Here is a 10,345-nt window from a genome sequence, read left to right on the forward strand (position 1 = left end):
CTTTTCCACCAGCACCCCGGTCCACTGGTGCACCCTGGGGCCTGGGCACGGGCAGGCCAGGGGACGCCGCTCCACACCGTGTGCCCTGGAGCAGGAGGTGGGGGTGGGCCTGTGCGCCAACCCCGCGGTGCCTGGCACGCTGACACTGTGTCCGTCCTCTCTGGTTTTGTGATCTGGTGTTTTTTCCCATTGCTTTGTCCTTTTTTTTTTTAAATCCCTTCCCCACCTTGTGGCTTGCATGCTGTCTGTTCTCTGTGTCCATTCGCTGCACACTCTTGTGTTTTTACTTGTCTCCCTCTTTTGTTGCGTCACCTTGCTGAGTCGGCTCTCTGCAGGGCTTGCCGGCCAGGCTCTGCAGCGTGCGGGCGAGCCTGCCTTCACAAGGAGGCCCCGGGACGCGAACCCAGGGCCCCCACATGGTAGACGGGAGCCCAGCTGATTGAGCCACAGCCGCTTCCCTGTCTTGGTCTTTTGAAAAACTTAAAATCTAGAGAACAGTTGGAAAAATAATATAAACCCCATAGAGAAAACTCCAACCCCCTGATACCCAGAACCAGCAATGCTAACCTTTCCCTCCTTTGATGTTTTTCTCACTGTATCCATTCCTCTTTCTTTCTCTCTTTTCCCTCATCATCTATCCCTCTATAATCCATCTGTCTGTTATTGATCTATCTAATATTCTAGACATTTGGGAGCAGGCGGCACACCTCATAATCCTTGAACACATAACAATTCCTTACACATTTCCTACAAACAAGTTCACTCACTCTCACTCACGGAATCACCTTAACCTCACCCTAGCCCTAACTCCTAGCCCAACCCTAAGTGCGGTTATCAAGTTCAAGAAATTTAGCACAGGAAAAAAGTCTACATTCTATCCTCCGATTATGTTTAGGTCCCAGTAATGTCCTTTTGAACCTTTTCTCCTCATTTCTGAGATCCCATCCAGTATCATGGACTGCATTTTGAGCTGGTATTTTTTAATCTGGAAGAGAAAGTGCCTTCTTTGGCTGTGGACTCCGTCTTGTCTCAGGCATCAATAGCACAGGCGTGTTTGTGCTGAGGGTCGAGGGATGCGTGGCACGGAGCAGGTGCTTGGCTGGGCCCTTCCAGCCGTCTTTGGGGTTCCTTAACTTGCTCTGAGGGACAGAGCTCAGCCCTGCGCCCTTTGGGGAAGGAAGAAACCTGGGCCTGGGATCCCCTCCCCCAGGTCTCTCTACCTGGGGCACCATGGAAAGGGAAGGTGCGTGGGGGAGGCAGGGCTGGTCGGAACAGCCCCCCGGGCTCCAGGTGCGCACACAGCAGGCGGCGCCTCGCCCAGTTCTCAGGTGGGCTCCTGGCCTGCAGGGGCCGCTCAGGTGATGACAGTGGAGACGCTCTCCAGAAGCCTGAGTGTGGCTCCGGCAGGGACCCTCCCCACAGGCAGGAGGCCCGTCCCCTTCCCCATGACCGTGGGGCTTGACCCTCCTCTTTTCAGAACAGTGGGCCCCCTCGCTGCCTTGGCGGGTGGTTTTTATCTAGGGTTACAGCTATTCCAGGTACTAAGTTTCCATTTGGACTTCACTGTTCTAATCTACCACCATATACCTCTACAGTATACAGCAGGGGAGCCAATGGTGGGTGCTTTTTCCAATGAAATTTCTTCTGACTTCACATGTGTATCTGTGTAAGCCATATGTCCTTCATACTCTTGAACCAGGGAAGAGTCATTTCACAGAGAAGTGGAAGGCTTAAGTGAAAATTGTCCCACAAACACACCAGAATGGGTAAGGGTGGGTCTCCAGGCTAAAAGCACAGGAGAGACCCCGGGGCATCTGAGGAGCTGGGGTGCCCCAGCAGGGAGAGGACGCTGGTGGATGAGGACACTGGGGTGGTTGCAAGAGGGGTGGAGGGGAGGGAAGCAGATGTGGCCCAATTGATAGAGCTTCTGCTTATCTTATAGGAGGACCTGGGTTTGATCCCTGGGGCCTCCTGGTGAAAAAGAAGAAGAGAAAGCATGCCTGCACGGCGGGCTAGTGCCCGCGCGAGTGCCTGCGTGGTGAGCCTGTGTCCTGTGCAAGTGAGTCATGCAGCAAAATGCTGACACATCAAAAGAGAGACAAAGGGAGAGTCAAGGTGAAGCGCAGCAGAAACCAGGAACTGGGGTGGCACAATTGACAGGGAACCCCTCTCCCCATCAGAGGTCTACAGGATTGAATCCCTCTGAATCCTAGAGAAGAGAAAAGAAGACAACACAGACAGCAGAAACAGCAGGGCAGGAGGAGGAGAAGGGAGGAAAATAAAGAAATAAGTCTTTTTTAAAAAAAAAAAAGGAGTGGAGGGGAGTGGTGAGATTTGAGGAAACGGTGATAGTTATAAACCTGGCCATGGGGGTCTAAGGAGAGAGAGAGAGAGAGAGGAAAGAGCTGCTCCAAGGAACCAGAGGGAGCCCCATTGCCCCGCAAGCCGCGCCGCAGCCCCGCTTGGTGACTTGGGTGTGTCGTCAGAGCACGCGGCCCCAGCTGCAGCCGCTTGTGCTTGTACTGTCTGCGACCCGGGTCCCATGCACCCCGAGATTCGCAGAATTGGAACAATGTGTAATAACCTCCTCTCTGTCCTCCCCTCGCTCTGTCCCACTGGGATGGGATGTGGGGTCCAGGCGCCCTGGCTGTCCTATGGGTTGGGTCCTCTGAGGAGCAGGCTTTGGGGTGCATCCCCGTGGCCACTCTGGGGGGGACCCAGCCCTCCAGGGCAGGCTGCTGAGCCACGAGCTTTCCACCCCAGAGGGAAGCGGGCGCGGCTGAAGGCTGCAGGGGCGGGTGGCGGGTTCTCCAGGTGGAGCGGGGGCGGCGGGGGCAGGCGGCCTCCACGGGCCCCTTCTGGCCAGGAAGCACGTCTGCCAGGGAAGGGACGCACGGTGTGAGCGCAGAGGCGGGCCAGTTTCAGGCCGGGGCCTCATGCCCCGGGGCGCAGTTAAAGCCGGTCTAATTTGGTTCGGTTGCTCTGAGGATTTAGTCAACAGAAGTTTATTGCTCTCTAGACTAGGCTGAAGCTTGCCTTGTGTTATTTAAGGTGAAATGAATTTTGTGCAGCAAATGAATACCACAGATCAGCGGAAGAAGTGAAGGGGCAGCAGGGGGAAGGTTCTGGGCTGTGGTTCTCCAGGAGTCCAGCCCCGCCTCGGAAATGGGCGGCCTGGGCGGACCTCCCAGCCCCCCGAACGCTAAGAGTCAGTGATGACTGTCAAGCGCAGAAGGACTTTTCTCATCAGAATTTTCTGCATCAACTCGCTGTGCTTAATTATACCCTCTCTGATCCAGTCGTTAAGGCAAGACCGGGGGCGCTGCGCATCGCCATGGCCCGCGCCAGTGACTGTGCCAGTGCGTGTCCTCGGGTCAGAGCAGCCTTTATTTTTCAGAACGTGGTGCTAACTGAGGACAAGGCGGAGCCTGTGGGCCTGGGTGGGGGCAGGCCTGGCTGGGGGCAGGAGCGGAGGAGAGTGGCCAGAGGCGCTGCTGCCTCCGTGGGCGGGTGCGTGGGGGCTGCGGGCGCGCCTTCTCCGTGTGGCGGGCGGCGGGGAAGCCTCTGGCTCCTGAGGCCTGCGGTGGGCGTGCGGGTTCCAGCTTCTGCGCACGTGGGCGTGGGGCGCTGAGGGGGTCAGCCGGCAGGTGCGCCGGGTCAGCTGTGAATTCTCAGGAGCTCGCCCTGGGGGGCTCCAGCCCCTCTTGGAACCCCACTGGCCGGGCCTTGGCGCTGGCAGGGAGGCGGCTTGGTGGTGCGGCGTGGACATCTAGTGGCCACCTGCAGGGCGCCTCGCACTCTGCATCATTTCTGAGCTTCCCTGGGCTTGCAGGGCCCGCTGGGGCCATCACGAGGACGGAGACGGGGAGGACGGTGGTTATCGCCTCCTTGGCTCTTCCTTTCCTTTAGCCACCCCCTCCCACCAAAAAACTGCCCCAACTTGAGTGTGTCCGAGGGGTAAACCGTAGCCCTGGTAGATGGGACAGAATGGGGCCTCTGTGCAAGATGTGAGCTGTGGAGGCTGTTTTTTTGGGGGGGTGGGGGTGGGGTGGGGGGGAAGACTGGTTTGATTCTACTTGTTTGAAGAAGGGACTTTGGGAGGCCAAGAGAGTAAATGCCAGCCAGTCATAAGGGGGAGGGAAAATTGGTCATTTATGTATCAAAAGACGGGAGGGCAAGTTCTCAGAGCAGACCCCTAGACCCCCACCCCCACCCCAGCCTGCTTTGGGAGGGGTGGAGACAGAGGGGGGGAGTGACTCGCAGAGATCATCACCCAGGACAGGGACAGAGCAGGCAGGACCTGGAGTGTGCTCTGCAGGCAAAAGGCTGGAAAGTGGCTGCAGACAGGACGCTTTTGAACGCGACGACTTTCAAAATACATCAGGAGTCAGAGAACCTTGCTGCGTGGCTCACGAGCAGGGGGATGGAGCCCGAAAGGACGCTGCGCCCAGTCCTTCACGGCCCAGTGGCTCATGGGTGCTGGAGCCAGGGACGCCCTGAGCAGGGCAGGCGGGGGCGGCCAGGGTGGGAGCCCACCTGCCCTGAGTGCTGCCGCGAGAGGTGGGAGACCCGGAGGTGTCAGGGCTGGGAGCTGGGAGGGTTCCCTGCAGGTGGAGCTAAGGGGCCACCGAGCCCCAGCTGGCCCCACTCTCCCCAGGCCCCGTTGGGGCAGCTGTGAAGTGGGAAACCTATTAGCACAGCTCAGGCCTGGCCCCCTGCCCCCCTGCCCCCTGCCCCCCTGCCCACCCTCCACCACCGACTCATTGAGGAGTGCAGCGATCATTTGAGCTCAGAGAAGCACCAGGCCTTGTTCCAGGACTTGGGACCTAGCAAGGAAAGGTGCATGCCCCTTCTTAGTGAAGGGAAGAGGAGAAGGAACATGGTGAAAATATATTAGGCAGTGAGCAACCATGGAGAGGAAGGAGGCAAGGAGGGCGGGGAGGTGGGAGCCTGGGGGTGGCTCAGAGAGGTGTTGTTTTAGGGGCTTTAGAGATTGCAGGGTTGGGGGAGCACCATGGGAAGCTGTGAGGAGCAGCAGCGGGAGAGCGGATGGGGCAGAGGGGTGGTAAGTTCAAAGGCCCTGGGGCCAGGGTGGGGTTGGCTGGTGAGGACAGCAGCATGGCTGGGTCACATGACCCAGGAGAGGCAGGAGGCCTGTCACATGGGGTCTCCTCTGTGGAGGGTTGGCAGAGTATTTAGACTACTCATGGCTAGCTTTTCTAGGCCGCTCTTAGGTGATACTCGTGGAAGGTCACTGGGGCTCTGCCTGTCGGTGGAGGGGTAGATGGGGGATCAGGAGGGGGTGGTGGGCAGGAGGGGCAGTGAGGAGGCTGTGCAGGGGTACGGGCGAGAGGTGGCGGCAGCTTAGGTGGGGGGTGGGGGCAGGGGCGCGGAGGGGTAAGCTGCTGGGGCCTGGCCCAATTACATTTTGGGGGCGAGAGAAGACCAGGGTGGCCTCAGCAGCTGGGCCGAAGGTGGCACCGTTTGCAGAGAAGGTGGCCAGAGGGTGAGCCCCGGCGGGGGGGGGGGGGTAGGAATCGAGGTTTCTGCTTTGAACAGGCCTTGCCTCAAGTTCTCGCATGAGTGAGACAGCAGCTGGAGGGCAAGGAAGGGACAGAGGGCAGAAATGTGGAAGACGTTGGCTTGTGGGATTCCAGCTGGGAGCCCGGCAGGTGGCAGTATCCTGGGAGGCTCTAGAAGAAAGTTCCTGGACTGGGAAATAATCCTTGTCTCAGGCAATGTGGAATCGCTGATGTCCCCGGTGAGGGCCCTTGGAGGAAGGGCTGTGACAGAATGGAGGGGGTGTGAAGGCAGAGCTGGGGTGGAGGCAGTGGGGGGGGGCGTGGAGGAGGGGGAAGGAAATAACTGCAAGGACAGAGCCCTTGGGGTGCACCGAGTCCAAGGGGTGAGCGGTGAAGGAACAGGAATGCCTGGAGAAGGGGCTGCGCGGGAGCCGCAGTTACCGTGGGTGGTGGATTCGGTGCCGGGAAGGTGAGACAGTCCTTGTCTGAACCTGTTTTCTCTAAGATGTACAAGGCCGAGGCATGAGCAGAGGAGCGGGAGAACGGAGAGGGAACGCTGGAGATGGGGGCGGACAGAAGAGGGCGTGATGGCGGTGTCACAGGCCAGGCCCCGAGATGGCCTCGTCAGCCCCAGTTCATCTCTTACCCGGGCTTTGGGCAAATCCTCCAGCCCCCCCACACCCCTTCCACCCCCGCCCCTTTCATTTAGAATCAACTGGATGTCCAGCCCGGGTTGCTCCATCTCAGCTTCCCTGCTTGTGCCTGGGCTTAGGGCCCTCTGAAGTCAGCAAAGGCGGCTGTGCGGTTGTGCAGGTGTTTCCAGGAACGCACCTGAGCCTGGCTTGGAGGTTTCTGGCTCAGTGTGGACCAGCTGCCAGGCCACCGGGGACCACGGGGCAGGATGGACGTGGCACTTCTCAGGGGGTGCCTTGTGCCTCACTCCACAGGGACACCCCGGAGCCATCCTGAGCCCCCCCCTTTCCTATGTGGCCTTTGAACACTCAAAGATGTTAGTGTGGTCCCCAGTCGTGGGGACACGTGTGAAAACAGACGGTGATCCGTACCTTTCTGCTCCATTTCTTTTGCGATTGCCATTTCTCCAGTCATGTAGCCAACTCTAGCCCTTGCACTTCTCTTCTTGTCAAAGACCATGAAAATCATTAAGTTCCTCGGCGGAGAGCACGGAGGAGGCTGGCCAGGCCGCGCGCTCTCCATCTGCACGGCTGCGTCCAGCCATTTAACCCCTCTGTGAAAGCTGCTGTCTCTGCAGTAAGAGGGCGAGAGTCGCCTGGCTTCAGAGGCCTGCACAGGTTAGAGTGATGTCACTTCTGTATCGCCCCCCCTCGGTCCTCGGCCCAGCAGACGTTCAGCAGACCTGGGTCAGCAGGTACTTGCACGTCGACTCGGTGCTGGACCTGTCCCGGGCAGTGCGGATTCAACAGGAACAAAGCCCCTGCCCCGCGTGAGGGCTCCCATTCTAGTGGCCGTGCAAGGAAGGCCGACAGTGACCACACACACACTGTGCCACACGTGTGCCTGGAAGGAAAACAGAGGGAGGCAGGGACGAGCGGCCTCTGCAGGGAGGTCTCCGGTGTCTGAGCAGAGACTCGCTGCGCCCTGCGGGCTCCGGGGCGGTGGCTGCCGGAGCGAGGAGGCCTGCCCGGCACTCGGGCCGTTTCCTCGGTGGTGGCAAGAGGCGGCCCCGCTCTGGGAGGCAGCCTCATTTCTCCCCGCTTCTCTCGCAGGGTTCAACTCGCTTGTGGGCGGCGTGATGGGCTTCTCCATCCTGCTGAGCGCGGAGGTGTTTAAGCACAACGCGGCGGTCTGGTACCTGGACGGCAGCATCGGCGTGCTCATCGGCCTCACCATATTTGCCTACGGGGTCAAGTGAGTTCCTGCTTTCCTCTCCGCTTTCTGGTCAGCCGGGGGTGCCCCGTGCCCACCCCAGCCAGGAGATGACCGCGCGGGAGCCGCAAGTCGCAGCTTGTGCCTGCGACCCTGCTGAGTCTGAGAGGGGTCGGGCGCTCGGAAGGGCCCCTGTGGGAGTCGGCCCGTCTTGTGGCAGGGACTTGGACGAGAGGCCGAAGGCTCTGAAGCCACGGAAGGACTTACTTAGTGGCTGTCCCTTGAGCCCTTCGGGACCTGCAGATTTGTGCTCCTCCTTTCTAAGGGTGGTCCTGGGGATGCACTAGGGCAGGGGTTCTTAACCTTTTGTGTTCCACGGACCCCTTGGCCAGTCAGGTGAAACCACAGACCCCTTACCAAATCCACACTCTACTGTGTATTTTTTAATAAATACATCACACCCACACCAACACGTCCCCACAAGTATCATGCTTTTTTGCATTTCAATCCAAGCCTGCGGACCCCTGGTTAAGAACCCCTGCATTAGGGCAAGCCTGGCCGTGTCACTTCCTCGTGTGAAGGAGAGAGCCACCTGCCACCCGCGGGTGACGCTCCAGGGAATGGGTGAGAGCACCCCCAGCCAGACACCAGCCCCCCAGACTTGTCAGCGCAGTGGGTCACACGGAGAAGAAACTCCTGGCGCATTTGTCCATGCTGAGAAAACACCCTGCCCTGGGTGTGGGGCCCTCGCCCACGCTGAGCCCTCCCCCTGAGGACGTGGCCACGCTGGCACCACGCGCTCTGGAGCCAACATGCGAGCCTGAACCTGCCTTTGAGAGAACCAGTTTGGAAAAGCACTGCGGTTTTCCATTTAAAAAAGCTTCCCGTCTCCCGGCCAGGATGGGTGTAGTCAAAAAGACAAACAGCATCAGGTGTCTGTCTTGGGATGGCTGGGGTGTGGAGAAACTGGAAGCCTGCTGCCCTGCTGGGCGGAAGGTAAAATGGTGCAGCCGCTTGGGAAGAGGGTGGTGGTTCCTGAAAAAGTTAAACACAAGTTACCATGGAACCCAGACATTCCACTCCTAGGTATACACTCAAGAGAAAATGGGTGAATGTTCATAGCAGCCAAAAGGAGAAACAACCCAGATGTTCATCAGTTAAGGAGTGGATAAATAAAATGTGGTGTCACTACACTGGAAAAGGAATGGAGTCCTGGTGCATGCTACAACATGGATGAACCGTGAAAACACATGATGACTGGAAGAAGCCAGGATAAAAGGCCACCTATTATGATTCCATTGATATGAAATGTCCAAAAATAGGCAAATCCATAGAGACAGAGAGGAGATGTAGTGGCGGCCAGGGGCTGGGAGGAGTGACTGCTGGTGTGGATACAGGGTTTCTTTTTATTGGTTGGGGGGAGGAAAATGACCTGAAATTCGTGATGGCTGCACAACCCTGCGAATCTACCACCAACCACAGAACTGTCCATCTCAAAATGGTGAAGTTATGGTCTGTGACTTACAGCTAAAAAAACCCCCAAACATCCTGTCTGCTTTCCCCCGCGGGGGGTGTGGTCTAGGGCTGAGGTGACCGTGTCCCTTCTCTCTGCAGACTCCTCATCGACATGGTGCCGAGGGTGAGGCAGACGCGCCACTACGAGATGTTCGAGTGACAGCGGCCCTGGGGGCCGAGCTGACCGCTCCCTGTCGTGAAGCATGAAGACTGTGGAGACGAGAGCTTTCGAAAGAGGAGAGGCGGACGGTGCCGCTCTTCAACTGAACATCTGATTTCTTTTTGGGAGGTTTTCTTTGTCGTCACGGGAACGTCTGCCGAGCAGGTCCATTTGCTCTGCTCCCCCCAACCCACACACCCCTGTCTCATCAAACATCAGGACGGCGGGCACCGGAGGGAGACTCAGGGCCCAGGCGCCAGCTGGAGTGGACGTTCTCTTCCTGGAGTAAAGTTGTTCTCATGGGTAGGATAAGATCTCTGCTTGTCAGAAAGTTCTTCTGTGGTGCTCTAAGCCTGAAATGGAAAGCACCGGACCCGCCCACGTCCTTTGGCCTCGGCTGGCCCCAGCCGCCTCCTTGTTCCGCCGTCTCGCATCTCCTGGCAGAGTCTAAGGGACGACCGTATCCTTGTGTCCTCTACCTGTCCACCCCGAGAACCATCACTGTCACTTCCTAATTTCTATCAATGTATTTCATTAGTTTCATACTGTTTTACTAATCCTAAATCTAAACAGATTGGTTCAAAAGGAGACCATTCTATTTTTAAAGTACTTAGTGATTAATGTATGAGCTTTGCATGGATGAACTAAGCACATGACCCATCCTTGTACATTCAGAAACGGAACATAAATGTGAAACCAGGACCCAGTTCTGAGAGGTGTGAAAGTACAATTTATTTGTAATAAATAATTATATAATCTGTCCATATATGCATATATCTATATGCTGTGTTACGTGGTAAAGGTGCATTCCACTCAGAGTCGGCTGAATCCTTGTTAAGAATCAAGTTTTCAGTTTATGTAACCTTAGATATAGATTCCATAAAAATGTCCCCCCTGCACCACTCTGTACCTCCAGCACTGCTGCGTCTCCAGGCGTCGGTGTAGACCAATAAAGACCTTGACCTCTTTCGTAGGGTACGGGAGGTGATCTTTGAGTTGCTACTGTGTGGTTCCAGCACGCGGGCAGGTTTCCCACCGTGCTTAGCAGCCCCTGGTGAGGATGACGCAGATGGGGGAGGTTTGGGTGGGGACTCCCAGAGGGCTGCTGCAATTGGCTGTGACCTCAGGAGACAGGCCCACCCCGGGCAAGGAGCCACCCTGGCAGCGGAGGGCAGTGTGCCTTCGCTTGGTGGGCTGGTGACGGCTGCCCTCCCAGGCCTGGTCCCTGCCTTCCGGCCCCTTCTCTCACCTGTTTCCAGCTAGGAAAGGGAAGGTGGTTCGCTCTGTGAGGTCCCGGAACCCT

General features: G+C 57.6%; 1 protein-coding gene across 1 annotated transcript in view; it reads left to right on the plus strand.

Annotated features, from left to right (window-relative positions):
* TMEM163 (transmembrane protein 163) overlaps positions 1 to 10,015 on the plus strand; it is a 275,356-nt gene extending 265,341 nt beyond the window's left edge. Inside the window, exons 7-8 of the mRNA XM_004480181.5 lie at positions 7,268 to 7,409; positions 8,982 to 10,015. Coding sequence (XP_004480238.2) covers positions 7,268 to 7,409; positions 8,982 to 9,042 — 203 coding nt within the window. The 3' untranslated portion in view covers positions 9,043 to 10,015. The remainder of the gene's footprint in view (positions 1 to 7,267; positions 7,410 to 8,981) is intronic.
* The last annotated feature ends 330 nt before the right edge of the window (positions 10,016 to 10,345 follow it).

This window comes from Dasypus novemcinctus, chromosome 7 (genome assembly GCF_030445035.2).
Source record: "Dasypus novemcinctus isolate mDasNov1 chromosome 7, mDasNov1.1.hap2, whole genome shotgun sequence".
NCBI lineage: Eukaryota > Metazoa > Chordata > Mammalia > Cingulata > Dasypodidae > Dasypus > Dasypus novemcinctus.